Genomic DNA, 26,316 nt, shown 5'->3' on the forward strand with positions numbered 1-26,316 from the left:
CCCGGCGGAGGTTCCGAGTCCTCCGTCGGGCATGGGTGTGTGTTTGTCAGGATAATTTAGGTTAAGTAGTGTGTAAACTTAGAGACTGATGACCTTAGCAGTTAAGTCCCATAATATTTCACACACATTTGAACATTTGTTTTTTCACCCGTCGGCGGGAAGTGAAACTAATATTTTTTCAGCATACTGCGCGAGCGCACCGATTAATGAACATATCTACGACGTATCAGCATCCTGCCATGTATACAGCCTACACTGCAGCACTCGCAACACCGTCAGATTCATTATAACCACGCAATATAATGATGTTGATTCTGAAGGAGTTAAGTCGTCGATTTTTGTTTCCATGGCAACAGTAAAGACGTTAGCACCTGGAGACTTTTACCTAACACTTTCATAAAAACAACATACTGAGATGAGGTAATCCCTGCAACTTTCCAGCACCCATACAGCTATAAACATCCAGCTCTCCATTCGTCGGCGCATCGCCTCATATCTGTTCCATTATCTGAATCTGCATCTCAGATATAACTACAGACTATCATCTCTGGCAATGGCTGCAGCTCTTCCCTGACTGATAAAGTTCTGGGAAAAAAGGAAACGCGTAAAATTGCACCACTTCTGTATGCTGGCCAACAGGAAGTAATTAGCAGTTTTACAAGCTGGTGCAGTCCCATACATTGTCAAGACTTCAGACAACGTATCGGAAAAATTAGTATTGCAACTGCAGTACAAACCTTAAGTTTGTGCTAGTAATAGCACACTACATTTTTATTCTGTAGTAAAGACAAGTTTGGAATTAAGTAGGCTTGGTGGAGATGTTTGTTACTCGGAGATTTATTCCACCTAACTACCATGGAGACTAAACCAAATGCTGTAATATGATTAAAAATAAATTTGATTGTTGTTGGTAGGTATCATTGGCAGTGGTTGGTCACATGAGAGCAGGGATGCAAAAGAAATTACGAGGGTCACTCCAAAAGAAATGCACACTATTTTTATTAAAATCCATCTTTTATTCTACATGTTTGAAAGTTTTACAGTGTGTAGATACATCCTTTAGGAACGATAGTTTATTTCTCCACATAATTTCCATCCCTCTCAACTGCCTTACGCCATCTTGGATCCAGCGCCTGTATACCCGCATGGTAAAATTCTGGACCAACCTGTTGGAGCCACTGTTTGGCAGCGTGCACAAGGAAGTCATCATCTTTAAACGTTGTTCCACGAAGAGAGTCTTTCAGTTTCCCAAAGGGATGATAGTCACATGGAGCCAGGTCAGGACTGTAAGGCGGGTGTTTCAGTGTTGTCCATCGGAGTTTTGTAATCGCTTCCATGGTTTGTTGACTGACACGTGGCCGTGCATTGTCGCGCAACAGCAAAACATCCTGCTTTTGCCGATGTGATCGAACATGACTCAGTGGAGCTTGAAGTTTCTTCATTCTCGTCACATATGCATCAGAATTTATGGTGGTTCCACTTGGCATGATGTCCACAAGAGAGTCCTTCGGAATCGAAAAACACAGTGGCCATAACTTTTCCAGCAGAAGGTGTGGTTTTGAATTATTATTTTTTTTTGGTGAATTTGCATGATGCCACTCCATTGATTGCCTCTTCGTCTCTGGTGAAAAATGATGGAGCCATGTTTCATCACCTGCCACAAATTCATCTCCACCGTTCTCGTACTGTTCCAAAAGTTCGGTGCATACCGTTTTTCTTGTTTCTTTGTGAGCTACTGTCAACATCCTGAGAACCCACCTGGCACAAACTTTTTTTAATGCCAACACTTTCAGTATTCTGCAAACACTTACTTCCCCTATCCCATGCGTCTGTCAGCAGTCACCAATTCGTTAACTCTCTGCACATTGTCTGGAGTGTGCAGTACGAGGCCTGCCGCTGCGAGGACAATCCTCAATATTGCCGTGCCCGCTTTCATCATGTAACCTGCTTGCCCACCGACTAACTGTACTGCGATCTACAGCAGCATCTCCACACACCTTTTTCAACCTCTTGTGGACGTTTCCCACTGTCTCGTTTTCACAGCACAGGAATTCTATGACAGCACGTTGCTTCTGACGAGCGCCAAGTGTAGCAGCCATCTTGAAGACATGCTGTGACGGCGCCACTCACGGGAACAGGTTGAACGAAGTTTGAAAACAAGCGGGAAGGATGTATCTACACACTGTAAAACTTTCACACATGGAGAATGAAAACTGTATTTTTACAAAAATAGTGTGCATTTATTTTGGAGTGACCCTCGTACATTAATTAGGGCGTGCATTGCGCAAACGGCCACCTGACGTTTGTTAAGCGTTGCGAGCATCAGAGACCTGCATACTTCACGAAGACATGTTGCCCTCAAAGATAGTCCACGACGTTCCCGCTATAATCTCTTGTGGGAAGAAACAAATAAACAAAGTAATTTGGAAAGTGGAAAGGTTAGTTGTAACTAAGAAAACGGATATACCATGATAAATTAAATACACTCCTGGAAATGGAAAAAAGAACACATTGACACCGGTGTGTCAGACCCACCATACTTGCTCCGGACACTGCGAAAGGGCTGTACAAGCAATGATCACACGCACGGCACAGCGGACACGCCAGGAACCGCGGTGTTGGCCGTCGAATGGCGCTAGCTGCGCAGCATTTGTGCACCGCCGCCGTCAGTGTCAGCCAGTTTGCCGTGGCATACGGAGCTCCATCGCAGTCTTTAACACTGGTAGCATGCCGCGACAGCGTGGACGTGAACCGTATGTGCAGTTGACGGACTCTGAGCGAGGGCGTATAGTGGGCATGCGGGAGGCCGGGTGGACGTACCGCCGAATTGCTCAACACGTGGGGCGTGAGGTCTCCACAGTACATCGATGTTGTCGCCAGTGGTCGGCGGAAGGTGCACGTGCCCGTCGACCTGGGACCGGACCGCAGCGACGCACGGATGCACGCCAAGACCGTAGGATCCTACGCAGTGCCGTAGGGGACCGCACCGCCACTTCCCAGCAAATTAGGGACACTGTTGCTCCTGGGGTATCGGCGAGGACCATTCGCAACCGTCTCCATGAAGCTGGGCTACGGTCCTGCACACCGTTAGGCCGTCTTCCGCTCACGCCCCAACATCGTGCAGCCCGCCTCCAGTGGTGTCGCGACAGGCGTGAATGGAGGGACGAATGGAGACGTGTCGTCTTCAGCGATGAGAGTCGCTTCTGCCTTGGTGCCAATGATGGTCGTATGCGTGTTTGGCGCCGTGCAGGTGAGCACCACAATCAGGACTGCATACGACCGAGGCACACAGGGCCAACACCCGGCACCATGGTGTGGGGAGCGATCTCCTACACTGGCCGTACACCACTGGTGATCGTCGAGGGGACACTGAATAGTGCACGGTACATCCAAACCGTCATCAAACCCATCGTTCTACCATTCCTAGACCGGCAAGGGAACTTGCTGTTCCAACAGGACAATGCACGTCCGCATGTATCCCGTGCCACCCAACGTGCTCTAGAAGGTGTAAGTCAACTACCCTGGCCAGCAAGATCTCCGGATCTGTCCCCCATTGAGCATGTTTGGGACTGGATGAAGCGTCGTCTCACGCGGTCTGCACGTCCAGCACGAACGCTGGTCCAACTGAGGCGCCAGGTGGAAATGGCATAGCAAGCCGTTCCACAGGACTACATCCAGCATCTCTACGATCGTCTCCATGGGAGAATAGCAGCCTGCATTGCTGCGAAAGGTGGATATACACTGTACTAGTGCCGACATTGTGCATGCTCTGTTGCCTGTGTCTATGTGCCTGTGGTTCTGTCAGTGTGATCATGTGATGTATCTGACCCCAGGAATGTGTCAATAAAGTTTCCCCTTCCTGGGACAATGAATTCACGGTGTTCTTATTTCAATTTACAGGAGTGTATAAACGAGAGGGACATTGTCCTCTAAGAAAGCACATGCTACATCTGCAAGGGATTGCTATTATAGTAGTACTTGGCACCTATTGTTAAATCAGAGAGCACACGAATGACAGTCCCAGACTTATGTGTTTCCTTCCGCCGCATATGATTACACAGCCACCATTCGTGTTCATATTATTCTCCACTATCAGCCAGGCCCTACTACTTACATAAATTTGATATATGTCAGCCACTTCTAGTACAATACATCTGTACTGGAAGCACATCGAATTTGGATACTGGCTTCACTCAGAGTAATCATAAACAGTTAATTTTACACTGCCAGATGGGCCTTTTAATACTGAAACTACAACTGCACTCGTTCGCCTACACAAACGCGAAACAATGAATTCGGATTCTGTTGTCTGCACTCTTCCAGACGGCCATCCTACGTGCAGTACTTTCGAAGACATATCGGAATTTCACACAAGCGCCGAGTCATCTATGAAAACACTTACCTATGACGATGAGGCAGCAACTTGATTGCGGTACGCGGTTCTATCGCCGTTCTAAAGTTTGTCACAGTGTAATGAAATCTTGTACAACGCAAAGTCACTCCCTCACGTACACGTTTATTGGTGTGTATTAATAGCGGAATAAACTGTCGCTATTCAACAGCTGTTCCATATACTCAGAGCAGTGCCTGTAAAGCTTTAGTAGTTTGAAAGTACTTAACGACCGCATACGAGGTCTATTCAAAAATTGCAGAACTTTCTCCACAAAATTTTTCCACGCTTAGCTTTTACTTATTATGCATGGTTTCCTTCGAAATACTCTCCTCCACAATTGATGCACCGCTCCTAAAGCCGTTTCCACTTCCGGGGGCGGTCGTAGTATACGCCCCTTGCTGGATCGCGCGAAGCTCCGTCTGCGTTGCAAATCTTCATCCTGTTTTCAACTTTGGAAACAAAAGTCCGCAAGAGCCAGGTATGGAGAGTACGGGGGAAGTGGCATCACAATGATTTCATTTTTTGTATAATAGTGACGCACCAACAGGGATGAATGTGCGGGTGCGTTATCGTGATTCAAGAGCCATGAATTGTCTCGCCACATTTCAGGCCGTTTCCTCACACTTTCGCGCAGGTGTCGCAACACGTCCAATGGTACCAGTGATTAACAGTTAGTCTCTGTGGCACGAATTTATGATGAATAATAACAGAATAGCAGTGGGAACGAAATGCATACATTCCCTCAGAGAGACGCTCGGTTCTAAATCGATATCAGTGAACACTAAGATGAAAACCTACAACACAGTGATATGCCCAGCAGTAATGTACGGTTCAGAAACATGGAGCATGACTGAGCGAGAAAGGGGAAAAACTATTAACATTTGAAAGAGGAGTAATGAGGAAGATATGGGGACCAGTTTCAGATAACGGAGAATGGAGGAGGAGGAAAAACGAGGAAATCTACCTTCTGGTGCGACAACCAACTGTCCTACAGAAGATAAAGAGCAAAAGAATGCGATGGGTGGGCCATGTAGCCAGTATGCCAGATGGAAGACAGGCGAAGATGGCACTAGCGGGGAAACCAAACGCCAAACGCCCCATTGGACGACCAAGGCAGCGCTGGATGGACGACCTGGCGAAGGACCTAGCAGCCCTGGGGACTGAAGACACCTGCAGGAACCGGACCCAAAACAGGAAGGAATGGAGGCAGTTTTGGAAGCAGCGCGTGGTCTGCAGGGCCTGCGATCGCTGAATATCTATCTATCTATCTAATGCTTCAGAGACAAAGCAAATTATCAGCATGGCTTTGACACTTATCCTGACCTGACGAGCTTTTTTTGGTCTTGGAGAATCTTTCCCGACCCACTGCCCACTGTGAAGACTGCACCTTCGTCTCAACACCATAGCCATGGATCCATGTCTGTCCATCAGTTATGATTCTCTCAAGGAAAATCTCGTCCTCATTTACGCGATCCAAAAGTTTTTCACAGATTACGAGGCGAACTCTTTTTGGTCTCGATTCATGAGCCATGGAACGTACTTCGCAACAACATGATGCTGTGTCAGGATTTCATGACATGATCCAACTCATATGTTACATTCTTCTGCAGTCTCTCGGACAGTCAGTCTTGGATTGGCACGCACGGTTTCCTTGACGACCCTGGCACGAGCGTCGACTGTAAACGTCGAAGGGCGTCCTGAGCGAGGGCCATCTTTAACTTCTGTCCGGCCATTTTTAAGCCGTGTCAACCATTCGCAACACCGACTACGGCTTAAGACTCATCACTGTAGGCTTCCTGCATCATTTGGTGTACCTCTGTAAGGGTTTTCTTGAGTTTGGCGCAAAATTTAATGCCGACATATTGCTCCTCTGACTCTGCCATATCGAAATTCGCAAGTTGTGCGACACAACGTTCTACTCAATACAGCACTGAACAATAACCAACAGCCCGCATCTCGTGGTCGTGCGGTAGCGTTCTCGCTTCCCACGCCCGGGTTCCCGGGTTCGATTCCCGGCGGGGTCAGGGATTTTCTCTGCCTCGTGATGGCTGGGTGTTGTGTGCTGTCCTTAGGTTAGTTAGGTTTAAGTAGTTCTAAGTTCTAGGGGACTTATGACCACAGCAGTTGAGTCCCATAGTGCTCAGAGCCATTTGAACCATTTTTGAATAACCAACAGACATACAACAATGAAACTTCGGGCAGTTACACATTGAACACAGGCGTGCGCAGGAACGTCAACAGCATTTTGCTCCGAGACGCCATTGGCGTGAAATGACGAATGTTCCTGAATTTTTTTAAACATACCTCGTACATTGAATATTTCAACGGAGTGATCAGATGCGGATCTGACCTCAATGACGACCCAAAAATGACTTTCTGGATTGAGTGCGCCAACCTCTAAGCTGGCACCCCTACACCGATGAGTCACTCAATTTTGAAACTAAATCAAACAATATGTAAGTTTCCTCACGTACTGTCCTCAAATACCTTCTTTAGATAATTATTAAATTATATCTTAACCTGAGAGACTATTAGTAATTGGGACTATTTTGTCTCTATGACGATAACTGCCAATATCCCACATCAAAGTCGTACGGGGGTTCTACATCTACATCTATACTCCGCAAGCCACCCGACTGTGTGTGGCGGAGGGTACATTGAGTACTACTATCGGTTCTCCCTTCTATTCCAGTATCGTATTGTTCGTGGAAAGAAAAATTGGCGGTATGCCTCTGCCTGGGCTCTAATCTCTGATTTTATCCTCATAGTCTCTTCGGGAGATATACGTAGGGGAGAGCAATATACTGCTTGACTCCTCGGTAAAGGTATGTTCTCGAAACTTCAACAATCCCGTACCGAGCTACTGAGCGTCTCTCCTGCAAAGTCTTCCACTGGAGTTTATCTATCATCTCCGTAACGCTTTCGCGATTACTAAATGATCCTGTAACGAAGCGCGCTGCTCTCCGTTGGGTCTTCTCTATCTCTTCTATGAACCCTATCTGGTACGGATCCCACACCGCTGAGCAGTATTCAAGCAGTGGGCGAACAAGCGTACTGTAACCTACTTCCTTTGTTTTCGGATTGCATTTCCTTAGGATTCTTCAAATGAATCTCAATCTGGCTTCAGCTTTACCGACGATCAACTTTACATGATCATTCCATTTTAAATCACTCCTAATGCGTACTTCAAAATGGTTCAAATGGCTCTGACCACTATGGGACTCAACATCTGTGGTCATCAGTCCCCTACAACTTAGAACTACTTAAACCTAACTAACCTAAGGACATCACACACATCCATGCCCGAGGCAGGATTCGAACCTGCGACCTTAGCGGTCACGCGGTTCCAGACTGTAGCGCCTAGAACCGCACGGCCACACCGGCCGACCCTAATGCGTACTCCCAGATAATTTTGGAATTAACTGCTTCCAGTTGCTGACCTGCTATATTGTAGCTAAATGTTAAGGGACCTTTCTTTCTATGTATTAGCAGCACATTACACTTGTCTACATTGAGAATGAATTGCCATTCCCTGCACCATGTGTCAATTCGCTGCAGATCCTCCTGCATTTCAGTACAATTTTCCATTCTTACAACCTCTCGATATACCATAGAATCATTCGCAAAAAGCCTCAGTGAACTCCGATGTCATCCACAAGGTCATTTATATATATTGTGAATAGCAACGGTCCTACGACACTCCCCTGCGGTACACCTGGAATCACTCTTACTTCGGAAGACTTCTCTCGATTGAGAATGACAGGCTGCGTTCTGTTATCTAGGAACTCTTCAATCCAATCATACAATTGGTCTGATAGTCCATATGCTCTTACTATGTTTATTAAACGACTGTGGGGAACTGTATCAAACACCTTGCGGAAGTCAAGAAACACGGCATCTGCCTGTAAACCCGTGTCTATGGCCCTCTGAGTCTCGTGGACGAATAGCGCGAGCTGGGTTTCACACGATCGTCTTTTTCGAAACCCATGCTGATTCCTACAGAGTAGATTTCTAGTCGCCAGAAAAGTCATTATACTCGAACATAATACGTGTTCCAAAATTCTACAACTGATCGACGTTAGAGATATAGGTCTATAGTTCTGTACATCTGTTCGACGTCCCTTCTTGAAAACGGGGATGACCTGTGCCCTTTTCCAATCTTTTGGAACGCTACGCTCTTCTAGATACCTACGGTAGACCGCTGCAAGAAGAGAGGCAAGTTCCTCCTGTACTCTGTGTAAAATCGAACTGGTATCCCATCAGGTCCAGAGGTCTTTCCTCTCTTGAGCGATTTTAATTGTTTTGTTTCCCCACAGAAATATCAAACCCGCTCGCTTTGTTACTACCGGAAAGGTATTCCGACGCTGGATTTGTTCTAGAAGCTACTGGAAGCTTTTTACTTTCCCGTGCACTTGGGACTCCGTAATACTTCCCGCCATGTGAACCAGTGTGTCTGCCTGCTCTATGTAATTCAGAGCATTCTCCACAAATAGTTCTGGAGTACGCCTGCCCAATGTCATCGGAGTAATCTCGCTTACATTTGTTTGGATAATAAGGCAAATAAAACAGTTCGTGTCGCTATATGAGCGGCGTGAGTTGCCTAAGTTTAATTACGGGTAAAACCGTTATGCTTTTATTATTATAAATATTGTTCTTGAAGTTTTTAAAAGTAATTGAAAGTGAAAAATGGAGTTGGTACATTTACACAGTACTACGTAACGTAGTTGCTACGTTGCAAGTTGCAGCCTTTGGAAACACTGACTGGTGCGTATGTTGTTGTTGTTGTGGTCTTCAGTCCTGAAACTGGTTTGATGCAGCTCCCCATGCTACTCTATCCTGTGCAAGCTTCTTCATCTCCCAGTACCTACTGCAACCTACATCCTTCTGAATCTGCTTAGTGTATTCATCTCTTGGGCTCCCTCTATGATTTTTACCCTCCACCCTGCCCTCCAATACTAAATTCGTGATCCCTTGATGCCTCAGAACGTGTCCTACGAACTGATCCCTTCTTCTAGTCAAGTTGTACCACAAGCTCCTCTTCTCCCCAATTCTATTCAATACCTCCTCATTAGTTATGTGATCTACCCATCGAATCCTCAGCATTCTTCTGTAGCACCACATTTCGAAAGCTTCTATTCTCTTCTTGTCCAAACTATTTATCGTCCATGTTTCACTTCCATACATGGCTACACTCCATGCAAATACTTTCAGAAACGACTTCCTGACGCTTAAATCTATACTCGATGTTAACAAATTTCTCTTCTTCAGAAACGCTTTCATTGCCATTGCCAGTACACATTTTATATCCTCTCTACATCTACATCTACATCCATACTCCACAAGCCACCTGACGGTGTGTGGCGGGGGGTACCTTGAGTACCTCTATCGGCTCTCCCTTCTATTCCAGTCTCGTATTGTTCGTGGAAAGAAGGATTGTCGGTATGCCTCTGTGTGGGCTCTAATCTCTCTGATTTTATCCTCATGGTCTCTTCGCGAGATATACGTAGGAGGGAGCAATATACTGCTTGACTCCACGGTGAAGGTATCTTCTCTAAACTTCAACAAGCCCGTACCGAGCTACTAAGCGTCTCTCCTGCAGAGTCTTCCACTGGAGTTTATCTATCACCTCCGTAACGCTTTCGCGATTACTAAATGATCCTGTAACGAAGCGCGCTGCTCTCCATTGGATCTTCTCTATCTCTTCTATCAACCCTATCTGGTACGGATCCCACACCGCTGAGCATTATTCAAGCAGTGGGCGAACAAGCGTACTGTAACCTACTTCCTTTGTTTTCGGATTGCATTTCCTTAGGATTCTTCCAATGAATCTCAGTCTGGCATCTGCTTTACCGACGATCACCTTTATGTGATCATTCCATTTTAAATCACTCCTAATGCGTACTCCCAGATAATTTATGAAATTAACTGCTTCCAGTTGCTGACCTGCTATATTGTAGCTAAATGTTAAGGGATCTTTCTTTCTTTGTATTCGCAGCATATTACACTTGCCTACATTGAGAGTCAATTGCCATTCCCTGCACCATGCGTCAATTCGCTGCAGATCCTCCTGCATTTCAGTACAATTTTCCATTGTTACAACCTCTCGATACACCACAGCATCATCTGCAAAAAGCCTCGGTGAACTTCCGATGTCATCCACAAGGTCATTTATATATATTGTGAATAGCAACGGTCCTATGACACTCCCCTGCGGCACACCTGAAATCACTCTTACTTCGGAAGACTTCTCTCGATGGAGAATGACATGCTGCGTTCTGTTATCTAGTAACTCTTCAATCCAATCACACAACTGGTGTGATAGTCCATATGCTCTTACTTTGTTCATTAAATGACTGTGGGGAACTGTATCGAACGCCTTGCGGAAGTCAAGAAACACGGCATCTACCTGTAAACCCGTGTCTATGGCCCTCTGAGTCTCGTGGACGAATAGCGCGAGCTGGGTTTCACACGACCGTCTTTTTCGAAACCCATGCTGATTCCTACAGAGTAGATTTCTAGTCTCCAGAAAAGTCATTATACTCGAACATAATACGTGTTCCAAAATTCTACAACTGATCGACGTTAGAGATATAGGGCTATAGTTCTGTGCATCTGTTCGACGTCCCTTCTTGAAAACGGGGATGACCTGTGCCCTTTTCCAATCTTTTGGAACGCTACGCTCTTCTAGAGACCTACGGTACACCGCTGCAAGAAGGGGGGCAAGTTCCTTCGCGTACTCTGTGTAAAATCGAACTGGTATCCCATCAGGTCCAGCGGCCTTTCCTTTTTAGAGCGATTTTAATTGTTTCTCTATCCCTCTGTCGTCTATTTTAATATATACCATTTTGTCATCTGTGCGACAATCTAGAGAAGGAACTACAGTGCAGTCTTCCTCTGTGAAACAGCTTTGGAAAAAGACATTTAGTATTTCGGCCTTTAGTCTGTCATTCTCTGTTTCAGTAACATTTTGGTCACAGAGTGTCTGGACATTTTGTTTTGATCCACCTACCGCTTTGACATAAGACCAAAATTTCTTAGGATTTTCTGCTAAGTCAGTACTTAGAACTTTTCTTTCGACCATCATCAGTTATTTTGCTCTCATCGACTACTTTAGGTGTCTTATTTCCTAATCTAATTCCTCAGCATCACCCGACTTAATTCGGCTACATTCCATTATCCTCGTTTTGTTTTGTTGATGTTCATCTTATATCCTCCTTTCAAGACACTGTCCATTCCGTTCAACTGTTCTTCCAAGTCCTTTGCTGTCTCTGACAGAATTACAATGTCATCAGCGAACCCAAAAGTTTTTATTTCTCCTCCATGCATTTTAATACCTACTCCGAACTTTCTTTTGTTTCCTTTACTGCTTGCTCAATATACACATTGAATAACATCGGGGAGAGGCTACAACCCTGTCTCACTCCCTTCCCAACCACTGCTTCCCTTTCATGTCCCTCGACTCTTATAACTGCCACCTGGTTTCTGTACAAATTGTAAATAGCCTTTCGCTCCTTGTATTTTACCCCTGCCACCTTTCAACTTTGTCAAAACCTTTCTCTAAGTCAACAAGTGCTAGAAACATAGGTACGCCTTTCCTTAATCTTTTTTCTAAGATAAGTCGTAGGGTCAGTATTGCCTCACGTATTCCAACATTTCTACAGAATCCAAACTGATCTTCCCCGAGGTCGGCTTCTACAATTTTTTCCATTCGTCTGTAAATAATTCGCATTAGTATTTTGCAGCTGTGACTTATTAAACTGACAGTTAGCTATTTTTCACACCTGTCAACACCTGCTTTCTTTGGGACTGGAATTATTATATTCTTCTTGAATTCTGAGGATATTTCGCCTATCCCATAAATCTTGCTCACCAGATGGTAGAATTTTGTCAAGACTGGCTTTCCCAAGGCTGTCAGTAGTTCCAATGGAATGTTGTCTACTCCTGGGGCCTTGTTTCGACTCAGGTGTTTCAGTGCTCTGTCAAACTCTTCACGCAGTATCTTATCTCCCATTTCATCTTCATCTACATCCTCTTCCATTTCCATAATATTGTCCTCAAGTACATCGCCCTTGTATAAACCCTCTATATACTCCTTCCACCTTTCTGCCTTCCCTTCTTTGCTTAGAACTGGGTTTCCATCTGAGCTCTTGATATTCATGTAAGTGGTTCTCTTTTCTCCAAAGGTCTCTTTAATTTTCCTGTAGGCAGTATCTATCTTACCCCTAGTGAGATAAGCCTCTACATCCTTACATTTGTCCTCTAGCCATCCCTGCTTAGCCATATTGCACTTCCTGTCGATCTCATTTTTGAGACGTTTGTATTCCTTTTTGCCTGCTTCATTTACTGGTGCGTATAAAGCTGCGGAAAAAAATATGTTGGTCTGTCAGAGTTAGGTAGTCTGAACATCAGGGAGGTTGGAGATAAGGATGACGGACTCATTCTTTGCTGAAAGTCATGTTTTAGCAGGAAGCAAGGAATATAATGTAGATTGTGAAGTTTTACATACCGTCGTGAAGAGCAGAAAGGCGGCCTTGACGGAAATACTTGACACAGAATACCACCTTGGTATTAAGTGCCTAAACTCAATTTCCTTTTTCCACACAGCTAATTTTTAGTTGTTGCAGAAATATTATACCACAACTGCAAAGTGAACTATATTTATCATCTGATTTCAAATGTAACGATATCCACACAAAAGACTTTATTTTTCGTTTTTTAGTTACATCGAACTGCTTTTGCATGACAGAAAAATGAAAGATTTTGCTTTGTAAACACTCTTGTATCATTTGTATCTTCTGTATAAGCAGTGTCTGCGTAAGTCGCACGTAATTTTATTTGCAGTTGCGATGTTCGCTTGTCACATAACGATGGCCGAAGAAGCCAGAAAACTGAAATGTGAACAAATAATCCTAATTTTCCATAAAATTAGGTGTTTCCTACACGATATTGTTATCACATCTTGCCAAGCACCGACGGCAAATTCACTTAATGTTATGTGTATTAGTCTATTTTCGTCAAATATTATGTGAAAATTGTTGTGTGTGACGTTAGGGTATTTGGAGTTTTGCTGGTAAATCCGAGATCTGGAACGGAATAGTTTGGTTGTAAGCGCATCAGCAATGCTTCTTTTGAATGTACAGCATTACTGCCCAAATTCCAGTAATTATAAGCAGTAATTAGTGACGCATCTTTGTTTCAGTGAAACCATTCAGGGGAGACTTTGGATATGAAGGAGAACATGGTGAGTTATACTTCAGCCTTCCTGCTCGGAAGATCATACGACATATTCAACATTACAGTACATTAGTTCACCTTAGATTGGATTAGACAGAATAGATTACTTTGTTTGTCCCACAAATCAATAACTCCACCTGCGAGCAAAATATCGGAAAAATGCAATGTAGAACACCTATTTGACACACAAAATAATATGTACTTAACATGCACATATTTAAATTTCTATGGCGACTATCATGTCAACACGGGGAAAAAAGTTGTTATTCCTCTTTCCTCGTGAGGAATACGTTACTAGGAACATATGGAATGAGCGCAAAGACTACACACATTATTTTGTATGTGAAAAATGTGTTCTACAGCATTACCACGTGAAACCTCCGTCATTTTCAAATGCAATGAAAGAGAACTATGACGCACAGATGCTTGCGATTTGTGGCATCATGTAAACTAAGTCAGATAGTTTTGTGTAGAAAATTAATACATTTCTAGATGGGCTACTTTCGTAACCCATTAACTGTCTAGAGTTCTAGACTATACTCTGTCTAAACTCATGTTTGAAAGGAGGGGGGGGGGGGGGAAGAAATTGGAATGCTTAGCGCCTACTGTTTCCCACATGAGTTCCTCGCCAGGATCGACCTGTGAAACGTGTGATCTATATTTTAAAATGCCTCCTATTAAGAATAAACACATGTGAACCCAAGTGCTGCAAAAAGGGATTAATTTCTAGGTAAATGCAGGTAAGCATGTACGTTTCTCGTTATATCACGTTGTTTGTAATGTGTAGAATGATAACGCCACGTATGTGACTCTACAAGAAAGATAATCTACTATTTAGCACAATGGATAATGCAAGACTAGGCAAGCATGTCAGGCAAGGCAAGATAATTGAAATCGTAATGAACTATATCACATTCCGTATTCCTCATTCTGGTCAATTCTTTCTTTAGATCTGTTTCCTGCTTAGTGATCATTCAGAAATAAGTGGACGTAGGAGGATGAAAAGCACCAACGTGTGGCTGGAAATTATTTACAGAGACAGTGAGATTCTTTCATCATGGATAGTGACGATTTATTTAGATAAACACATAGGGTAGTCACCAGTAACACTCTGAAGCACATTAATTAAGGGAAATTGATGGTTCCAATAAGAGCAAAGATCATAACAGGCATTAATTGGGGCCGGCCTGAGTGGCCGAGCGGTTCTAGGCGCTACAGTCTGGAACCGCGCGACCGCTACGGTCGCAGGTTCGAATCCCGCCTCAGGCATAGATGTGTGTGATGTCCTTAGATTAATTAGGTTTAAGTAGTTCTAAGTTCTAGGGGACTGATGACCTCAGCAGTTAAGTGCTATAGTGCTCAGAGCCATTTGAACCATTAATAGGGACTCCTAAATTAGTGTTTCCTTGTGGATGTATGGCTGCAAGGGTAACTGAGGTTGGATTCAGGCTGCCATCAGAAATAACAACGTTCTCAAAGAAGAAAGTTGCAAAAGAATAATGCAGTTTTATGCACATTCGACCACATCGTGACCATCTGACCGCCGCATCATCCTCAGCTGAGGATGCGAATAGGAGGGGTGTGTGGCCAGCACACCACTCTCCCGGCCGTTATGATGGTTTTCTTTGACCGCAGCCGCTACTATTCGGTCGAGTAGCTTCTCAGTTGGAATCACGAGGCTGAGTGCGCCCCGAAAAATGGCAACAGCGCATGGCGGCCCGGATGGTCACCCATCCAAGTGCCGGCCACGCCCGACAGCGCTTAGCTTTGGTGATCTGACGAGAACCGGTGCAACCACTGTGGCAAGGCCGTTGCCTTCACTAGTAACACAGGCAGACAGAAAATGGAGAGATCAGTAGCAACCATTATCTTAAGTAGCCGCATATATTTTGTTCAAAATCAGAAAACAATATTCATCACTCGATGCAGAGGTTCGCTTGGGACAGAATCTCATGCACTGCCAAATGCACAGCAGTGTTCTGCAAAAGCTACATCACAAACACATCGATTGCTAGTGGACAAAAGTCGCGTAATTAAACACAAATAATAACCAACCAAAAATGGCATTAACTCTACACAGAACCCTCCATACGGTACATCAGTTGTTAAGAAAACACACTTAATAAAAATTGAGCTCACAGTGCTTAAGGCACACGACATTGGGCATGCTATGTGATAGCATGCTATGTGATAGTCCAAACAAAGCATTGCCATCAGACTAGTCTCACACTCGAAATTAAGTGAAAGGAACGTAATATGGGTTAAAAAAAATGGTTCAAATGGATCTGAGCACTATGGGACTCAACATCTTAGGTCATAAGTCCCCTAGAACTTAGAACTACTTAAACCTAACTAACCTAAGGACATCACACACACCCATGCCCGAGGCAGGATTCGAACCTGCGACCGTAGCGGTCCCGCGGTTCCGGACTGCAGCGCCAGAACCGCACGGCCACCGCGGCCGGCAATATGGGTTATTGAAACGTTTGGATATCATAACTGTTGTTGAAACAGACCGGATTAAACACTCATGCATGTTAAACTAGTACACTCAAACACAGGGTGGGGCAAATAAAACTGGCTGGGAGAACAGTGTTCCTGGGTACAAAGAAACACAGCACAGGAAAGGAAATGCAGTACTAACTCTGGCTACAGCAGATGTTGAAAGTGACCACCATTCGTCTCTAGGCATTTACGGACCTTCTTCAGCAAGTTGCTGAAAGCGGGTCGAAACTGGACTGCTGGAATTGCTGCAACCTCATTCGAAATGTTATCGTGCAATTCTTGAAGACTGTTGTTGTTGTTGTGGTCTTCAGTCCTGAGACTGGTTTGATGCAGCTTTCCATGCTACTCTATCCTGTGCAAGCTTCTTCATCTCCCAGTACCTACTGCTACCTACATCCTTCTGAATCTGCTTAGTGTATTCATCTCTTGGTCTCCCTCTACGATTTTTACCCTCCACGCTGCCCTCCAATATTAAATTGGTGATCCCTTGATGCCTCAGAACATGTCCTACCAACCGATCCCTTCTTCTGGTCAAGTTGTGCCACAAACTTCTCTTCTCCCCAATCCTATTCAATACCTCCTCATTAGTTACGTGATCTACCCACCTTATCTTCAGCATTCTTCTGTAGCACCACATTTCGAAAGCTTCTATTCTCTTCTTGTCCAAACTGGTTATTGTCCACATTTCACTTCCATACATGGCTACACTCCATGCAAATACTTTCAGAAACGACTTCCTGACACTTAAATCTATACTCGATGTTAACAAATTTCTCTTCTTCAGAAACGCTTTCCTTGCCATTGCCAGTATACATTTTATATCCTCTCTACTTCGACCATCATCAGTTATTTTACTCCCTAAATAGCAAAACTCCTTTACTACTTTAAGTGTCTCATTTCCTAATCTAATCCCCTCAGCATCACCCGATTTAATTTGACTACATTCCATTATCCTCGTTTGGCTTTTGTTGATGTTCATCTTATATCCTCCTTTCAAGACACTGTCCATTCCGTTCAACTGCTCTTCCAAGCCCTTTGCTGTCTCTGACAGAATTACAATGTCATCGGCGAACCTCAAAGTTTTTACTTCTTCTCCATGAATTTTAATACCTACTCCGAATTTTTCTTTTGTTTCCTTTACTGCTTGCTCAATATACAGATTGAATAACATCGGGGAGAGGCTACAACCCTGTCTCACTCCTTTCCCAACCACTGCTTCCCTTTCATGCCCCTCGACTCTTATAACTGCCATCTGGTTTCTGTACAAATTGTAAATAGCCTTTCGCTCCCTGTATTTTACCCCTGCCACCTTCAGAATTTGAAAGAGAGTATTCCAGTTAACGTTGTCAAAAGCTTTCTCTAAGTCTACAAATGCTAGAAATGTAGGTTTGCCTTTTCTTAATCTTTCTTCTAAGATAAGTGGTAAGGTTAGTATTGCATCACGTGTTCCAACATTTCTACGGAATCCAAACTGATCTTCCCCGAGGTCGACTTCTCAGTTTTTCCATTCCCGCTAGTATTTTGCAGCTGTGACAAATTAAACTGATAGTTCGGTAATTTTCACATCTGTCAACACCTGCTTTCTTTGGGATTGGAATTATTATATTCTTCTTGAAGTCTGGGGGTATTTCGCATGTCTTATACATCTTGCTCACCAGATGGTAGAGTTTTGTCAGGACTGGCTCTGCCAAGGCCGTCAGTAGTTCTTATGGAATGTTGTCTACTCCCGGGGCATTGTTTCGACTCAGGTCTTTCAGTGCTCTGTCAAACTGTTCACACAGTATCTTATCTCCCATTTCATCTTCATCTACATCCTCTTCCATTTCCATAATATTGTCCTCAAGTACATCGCCCTTGTATAAACCCTCTATATACTCCTTCCACCTTTCTGCCTTCCCTTCTTTGCTTAGAACTGGGTTGCCATCTGAGCTCTTGATATTCATACAAGTGGTTCTCTTCTCTCCAAAGGTCTCTTTAATTTTCCTGTAGGCAGTATCTATCTTACCCCTAGTGAGACAGGCCTCTACATCCTTACATTTGTCCTCTAGCCATCCCCGCTTAGCCATTTTGCACTTCCTGTCGATCTCATTTTTGAGACGTTTGTATTCCTTTTTGCCTGCTTCATTTACTGCATTTTTATATTTTCTCCTTTCATCAATTAAATTCAATATTTCTTCTGTTACCCAAGGATTTCTATTAGCCCTCGTCTTTTTACCTACTTGATCCTCTGCTGCCTTCACTACTTCATCCCTCAGAGCTACCCATTCTTCTTCTACTGTATTTCTTTCCCCCATTCCTGTTAATTGTTCCCTTATGCTCTTCCTGAAACTCTCTACGACCTCTGGTTCTTTCAGTTTATCCAGGTCCCATCTCCTTAAATTCCCACCTTTTTGCAGTTTCTTCAGTTTCAATCCGCAGTTCATAACCAATAGATTGTGGTCAGAATTCACATCTGCCCCTGGAAATGTCTTACAATTTAAAACCTGGTTCCTAAATCTCTGTCTTACCATTATATAATCTATCTGATACCTTTTAGTATCTCCAGGATTCTTCCAGGTATACAACCTTCTTTTATGATTCTTGAACCAAGTGTTAGCTATGATTAAGTTATACTCTGTGCAAAATTCTACAAGGCGGCTTCCTCTTTCATTTCTTCCCCCCAATCCATATTCACCTACTATGTTTCCTTCTCTCCCTTTTCCTACTGACGAATTCCAGTCACCCATGACTATTAAATTTTCGTCTCCCTTCACTACCTGAATAATTTCTTTTATCTCGTCATACATTTCATCAATTTCTTCATCATCTGCAGAGCTAGTTGGCATATAAACTTGTACTACTGTAGTAGGTGTGGGCTTCGTGTCTATCTTGGCCACAATAATGCGTTCACTATGCTGTTTGTAGTAGCTAACCCGCACTCCTATTTTTTTATTCATTATTAAACCTACTCCTGCATTACCCCTATTTGATTTTGTATTTATAACCCTGTAATCACCTGACCAAAAGTCTTGTTCCTCCTGCCACCGAACTTCACTAATTCCCACTATATCTAACTTTAACCTATCCATTTCCCTTTTTAAATTTTCTAACCTACCTGCCCGATTAAGGGATCTGACATTCCACGCTCCGATCCGTAGAACGCCAGTTTTCTTTCTCCTGATAACGACGTCCTCTTGAGTAGTCCCCGTCCGGAGATCCGAATGGGGGACTATTTTACCTCCGGAATATTTTACCCAAGAGGACGCCATCATCATTTAATCATACAGTAAAGCTGCATGTCCTCGGGAAAATTTACGGCTGTAGTTTCCCCTTGCTTTCAGCCGTTCGCAGTACCAGCACAGCAAGGCCGTTTTGGTTAATGTTACAAGGCCAGATCAGTCAATCATCCAGACTGTTGCCCCTGCAACTACTGAAAAAGCTGCTACCCCTCTTCAGGAACCACACGTTTGTCTGGCCTATCAACAGATACCCCTCCGTTGTGGTTGCACCTACGGTACGGCCATCTGTATCGCTGAGGCACGCAAGCCTCCCCACCAACGGCAAGGTCCATGCTTCATGGGGGTCGAAACCGTGATCAAAGTTAAATAAACCCGTATTTTGCAACTGGTTGGCTGTTATTGCTAATCTATAAGTAGGTGTTGCACTCCCAAACAGAACGAGGGAAAAATGACTGTCTATATGCCTCTGTACGAGCCCTAATCTCTCTTATCTTTGTGGTCCTTCCGCGAAATATAAGTTGGCGGCAGTAAAATTGTACTGCAGTCAGCCTCAAATGCTGGTTCTCTAAATTTCCTCAGTAGCGATTCACCAAAAGAACGCCTCGTTTCCTCTAGGGACTCCCACCCGAGTTGCTGAAGGATTTCCGTAACACTCGTGTGATGATCAAACCTTGTTGTTGTTGTGGTCTTCAGTCCTGAGACTGGTTTGATGCAGCTCTCCATGCTACTGTATCCTGTGCAAGCTTCTTCATCTCCCAGTACCTACTGCAACCTACATCCTTCTGAATCTGCTTAGTGTATTCATCTCTTGGTCTCCCTCTACGATTTTTACCCTCGACGCTGCCCTCCAATACTAAATTGGTGATCCCTTGATGCCTCAGAACATGTCCTATCAACCGATCCCTTCTTCTTGTCAAGTTGTGCCACAAGCTCCTCTTCTCCCCAATTCTATTCAATACCTCCTCATTAGTTATGTGATCAACCCATCTAATCTTCAGCATTCTTCTGTAGCACCACATTTCGAAAGCTTCTATTCTCTTCTTGTCCAAACTATCGTCCATGTTTCACTTCCATACATGGCTACACTCCATACAAATACTTTCAAAAACGACTTCCTGACACTTAAATCTATACTCGATGTTAACAAATTTCTCTTCTTCAGAAACGCTTTTTCTTGCCACTGCCAGTGTACATTTTATATTCTCTCTACTTCCACCATTATGTTATTTTGCTCCCCAAATAGCAAAACTCCTTTACTACTTTAAGTGTCTCATTTCCTAATGTAATTCCCTCAGCATCACCCGACTTAATTCGACTACGTTCCATTATCCTCGTTTTGCTTTTGTTGATGCTCATCTTATATCCTCCTTTCAAGACACTGTCCATTCCGTTCAATTGCTCTTCCAAGTCCTTTGCTGTCTCTGACAGAATTACAATGTCATCGGCGAACCTCAAAGTTTTTATTTCTTCTCAATGGATTTTAATACCTACTTCGAATTTTCTTTTGTTTCCTTTACTGCTTGCTCAATATACAGATTGAACAACTTCGGGGAGAGGCTACAACCCTGTCTCACTCCCTTCCCAACCGCTGCTTCCCTTTCATGCCCCTCGACTCTTATAACTGCCATCTGGTTTCTGTAGAAATTGTAGATAGACTTTCGCACCCTGTATTTTACCCCTGCCACCTACCAGTAACAAATCTAGCAGGCCACCTCTGAATTGCTTCTATGTCCTCCCTCAATCCGACTTGATAGAGAAAGAGCTTCAGATGTTGTCAACGTCTCAGAAAACAACTGTGCTGGCCTTAATCTGTTGCCTGGACACTGGTCGGCAAAGATGGAGCGAGAAGATCGATAGTAGGCACTCGATCAAACTCGCCTGTTACGAGAGAGGTCAGAGGCAGACTTGCAAGCAGGAAGCCGCCAACGCCCTATTGACAGCGCGTATTTGGGCCGCCGCCGCTGACCGGAGGGCCTCAGTCAGTGACTAGCTTAGTCACTCTCACTGGCTCGTTCTAGTTGGCATCTTACATTCATTCGCAGAACGGGCTTAGGCTACGACAGGACATAGTGTAATGGCGACATCTGCCACTGAATGTATCAGGATGACCAAATGTAGTGGGAAGACACCTAATGTAGTAGGTGGTTGCCAGAGTTTCCGTATTAAAACTTAGTGAGAACTTTCGAAATGATTTATTTGTTTCCACTACAGTACCCATGGAGAAGAAGTAAAAACTTTGAGGTTTGCCGATGACATTGTAATTCTGTCGAGACCGTAAAGGACTTGGAAGAGCAGTTGAACGGAATGGACAGTGTATTGAAAGGAGGATATAAGATGAACATCAACAAAAGCAAAACGAGGATAATGGAATGTAGTCAAATTAAATCGGGTGATGCAGAGGGGATTAGATTAGGAAATGAGACACTTAAAGTAGTAAAGGAGTTTTGCTATTTAGGGAGTAAAATAACTGATGATGGTCGAAGTAGAGAGGATATAAAATGTAGACTGGCAATGGCAAGGAAATAGTTTCTGAAGAAGAGAAATTTCTTAACATCGAGTATATATTTAAGTGTCAGGAAGTCGTTTCTGAAAGTATTTGTATGGAGTGTAGCCATGTATGGAAGTGAAACATGGACGATAACTAGTTTGGACAAGAAGAGAATAGAAGCTTTCAAAATGTGGTGCTACAGAAGAATGCTGAAGATAAGGTGGGTAGATCACGTAACTAATGAGGAGGTATTGAATAGGATTGGGGAGAAGAGGAGTTTGTGGCACAACTTGACTAGAAGAAGGGATCGGTTGGTAGGACATGTTTTGAGGCATCAAGGGATCACCAATTTAGCATTGGAGGGCAGTGTGGAGGGTAAAAATCGTAGAGGGAGACCAAGAGATGAATACACTAAGCAGATTGAGAAGGATGTAGGCTGCAGTAGGTACTGGGAGATGAAGAAGCTTGCACAGGATAGAGTAGCATGGAGAGCTGCATCAAACCAGTCTCAGGACTGAAGACCACAACAACAACAACAACAGTACCCTGTTCACCTCGGTCCACATCACATGGCCCCAAAATGCTGAGGCCGCTGCCCCAGCGACCTGTGCAAGGCGCTGCTGTGTGTCGGCCATGTAGGACTGCGTCATCAGGGCTGCGCCTGCAGCTGGCTCAGCAGTCTTCTTCCCCGTTGACTCAGCACTGCTCTGCCGGGAGCCGCCGAGCGGCCCGCCGCTTCCTTCCTTGCTGGCATAGCTGAGATTGTGGTGGCCGCAGCCGCCTGTGAGACGGCTGTCCGAATCTGCTGCCCTCACCTCGGAATGTCTCCGGCGTGTGTCGGGAGCCGAGACTACTGCCCGTGGTAGCGAGCCGTAGAGTGGCCCACAGCTGGCTGGCTGCGGACCCCGTGTTGGCCTCAGAGGGCCAAACCAACGACCCACTGGGGACTGGGACACTGGCGCCCTGTCTGTTGCTGTGTGTAGCCCGGAGGTGTGACACGCCCCGCCGTCCAGGAGAGCTGCACACTTGAATCAATCTCGTTAGAAAACGACACCTACTTATACTCAGCTGTGCACCTCTGTATCGCTAATGCGATGCTCCGAGCCATGTACGCACGTCACCAGGGTTGCGCCAGTGGGCCCCTTCTGCCTGTAGCTTGCGACATGCAAACCGCTGCATTTACTGTTTTCAGTGGTTCAATGGCCCTGCGGCCTCCATTCTACTTCGCAACTGCTGGTATGCATAACTCACTGCAATCCGGCCCGCACCTGGCTGTGACTTGCGCTCGGAATATCGCACAAATCTAACTTTCCCTATCCTAAGCGGTGGGGCAGCTTCAATGGTGTTATATTATAGCCAGATTACTGATACTGTCTGCAAGAGGACTATTACGGAAGAGCTTCTACCACAACACATGGACTGTATTGAAAATAAGTAGCTTCCTGATCATGTAATTAATGAAACCTGTTAGTCCATGTGCGCAGTTGTGATGCAGAAAGAGGAAATCAGCCACCAGACATCCTCCTCTCTCTTTCTTTCTGGCACAAAACTCTCCAGTGGCGACGAGGGCACTACAGTAGCGACAAGGATACTACAGTAACTTCACCAACTGTAACAAAAAAGAAAGTTTCATTCTCATCCACTAGTCAATTAATAATCTATCTCATTAAAATTACATACACTATTGAAGATGAGAGGAGAAACATTACCACTGAAGACACTCAGAATTCTTACATCACTCTTAATGCAGACTATTGCAGTTGCTGCTCCATGGAGCCATCTCCACACGTCAACTTTGGATTATGGTCTGACGATGGTCCAGTTTTGGACTGAAATGAATCACCAATAAATGTGATTTGTGTCATCAGGACTGTTTTTATAAGTGCAATTGGCGTTATTAATTACATCTGTTAACTATTTTATGAACTGATACATACATACATACATTAATCCTTGTTCCATAGATCATGAATACGACAGTTTTTGTAATGATGTGGAATGTGACACTTTAACATAAGTTTTCTTTACACGAAATAATTAATTAACCTTTTTTTTACAGTTACTACTCCATATCTAAGAATTCATCTATTGAGTAGAATGAGTTGTCATTCAGAAATTCTTTTAATTTGCTTTTAAATGTTGGTTGGCTATCTGTCAGACTTTTAATACGATTTGGCAAATGACGAAAGATTTTTGTGGCAGCATAATTCACCGCTGTCTGTGCCAAAGTGAAATTTAAACCAAAATAGTGAATATCATCCTTTCTTCTAGGGTTGTAGCTATGCACTTCGCTGTTATTTTTGAATTGGGATGGGCTATTAATGACAAATTTCATAAGTGAATATATGTATTGCGAAGGTACTGTGAATATCCCAAGTTCCTTAAATAAATGTCTGCAAGGTGATCTTGGTTGGGCTCCAGCTATTATTCTGATTACACGCTTTTGTGCAATGAATACTTTCTCTCTTAATGACGAATTGCCCCAAAATATGATGCCATATGAAAGCAGTGAATGAAAATAGGCATAGTAGGCTGATTTATTGATATGTTTATCACAAAAATTTGCAATAACCCTAACAGCATAAGTAGCTGAACCTAACCGTTTCAGCACATCATCGATGTGTTTCTTCCAATTCAATTTCTCGTCAATGCACACACCCAGAAATTTTGAGTACTTTACCTTAGCAACAGATATGGGAATAAAGTCCAAATACTAATGACAGTAGATCAGTAATGAGTAGCATATGATATGCACCAGTCTGACAATAGACAGGTAATTATCAGTGGGGACTGCAAGGGATTTTTATAAGCGAAGTAACGTAACACATTCGTTCAGACCTTCTCCAGAGTCTGCTGGAAAACCAAATTACTTAAAGTGCATAGTGAGAATCATGCGAGTGCATTGTGAGTGCCAGATTTATGGAACGACTCTGATCGACCCATTTCGACATGTCTGGGGTAATAAAAACTACTGCACTGACATTTCGAGCATACATGATGTCTTTCACGTAAGCCAGCAAAAAGAAATCCAGAGCACAGTCTGATGATGGCAGTGGTCCGTTGGTTTGTCCATCACTTCCTATCCATTGCTATGGAAAGGTTCAGTCCTGGAGGTCACGAACATGTTAACTCCAGAGCGGTGGTGAACCATCCTACTGACGATCACATTTGGTAGAATGGAAAGAAACCGAGGGGCAGCAAATTGCTCAGGGGTGTCCAGGCAAACAGTTCCTGTTACTGTTTCCTATGTGGGGGTACTGGTGCAGCTACGCTGCCTTTGATCAGCGCACTTGACACATTTACCTTTTGGCTGTCTCTGATATATTTCTGAAACAATGATAATTAATTGAAACCCTCAGCTGCCAACAGGTATTGTTGATATACCTCGATGCGGGCAGCTGAAAATGTGTGCCCCGACCGGGACTCGAACCCAGGATCTCCTGCTTACATGGCAGACGTTCGATCCATCTGAGCCACCGAGGACACAGATGAAAATCAATGGTGTCTGTTCTTTCGAGAACAGTTACTATCTTCATATGTATATATATAGTTAAAGGCTACCCAGCCATTGACCTTCGTCTGTGCGAATGCGCACAGGTTGGACGAACTCTTACGGGAATCGTCACCTTAGTGTGCGCGAGTAATGAGTGGATGGGCAAAGATCTATTATGTACATTACATATGTAGATTTTGGACAGGTGGGAATGCGGGTCTCACGGGAAGCGCACAAGGGATAAGTCCCTGCAGTTGCGCTATTCATCTGTGTCCTCGGTGGCTCAGATGGACAGAGCATCTGCCAGTTAAGCAGGAGATCCAGGGTTCGAGTCCCGGTGGGGGGACACATTTTCAGCTGTCCCCATCGAGGTATATCAACAACACATGTCGGCAGCTGAGGGTTTCAACTAATTATAATTTATTCTACAGAAGCTGCACGGCCATCAATGGTATCTGTTCTTTCGAGAACAGTTACTATCTTCATATATATGTTTCTGAAACGTCTGGAGACGTTTGGAACCCCAGATACAAATATTGTGCCGATTGATGTTCTCACATGTATGGAACGTTGCTTTGTCAGAGAAAACGAGCTTTCCTAGATGCCGGGGGTTTTGCCTGATCCAAATTCGTGGCGAAGCTGCAAGCCGATCTTTTTCAATGACTAGCCGTTTCACTTCAAGAATTTGTAAGCGTGCAACAGAAGCTGTTTATGCAGCACCTTGTGAACTGCTAAGTGAGGGATGTTTAGCTCTCGTGATGATTGGAAAACTGACTTTGATGGGTTCCTTTGGAAAGTTTCTCTCATCTCCTCTACCATTTCAACACAGATTTGTTTTCTGCCAGAACCTGACTGCCTGTTTACGCTCCAAGTGGCTAGAAATTTGTCACAACAAGTCTTAATCATCTTAATATCTTGTGGCTCCCTTTGAATTTCACGTCGGAAATCTCATTGTACAGAATTGGGTCATTTCGTTCTCACTTAC

General features: G+C 44.0%; 1 protein-coding gene and 1 pseudogene across 1 annotated transcript in view; one reads left to right on the forward strand and one right to left on the reverse strand.

Annotated features, from left to right (window-relative positions):
* LOC126215329 (putative carbonic anhydrase 3) overlaps positions 1-26,316 on the forward strand; it is a 119,323-nt gene that overhangs the window by 25,618 nt on the left and 67,389 nt on the right. The window contains exon 2 of the mRNA XM_049942010.1: positions 13,593-13,634. Within this exon, the coding sequence (XP_049797967.1) occupies positions 13,593-13,634 (42 nt within the window). The remainder of the gene's footprint in view (positions 1-13,592; positions 13,635-26,316) is intronic.
* LOC126215404 (5S ribosomal RNA) lies at positions 15,326-15,443 on the reverse strand (annotated as a pseudogene).

Source organism: Schistocerca nitens, chromosome 12, assembly GCF_023898315.1.
Source record: "Schistocerca nitens isolate TAMUIC-IGC-003100 chromosome 12, iqSchNite1.1, whole genome shotgun sequence".
In the NCBI taxonomy this organism is placed as follows: Eukaryota; Metazoa; Arthropoda; class Insecta; order Orthoptera; family Acrididae; genus Schistocerca; species Schistocerca nitens.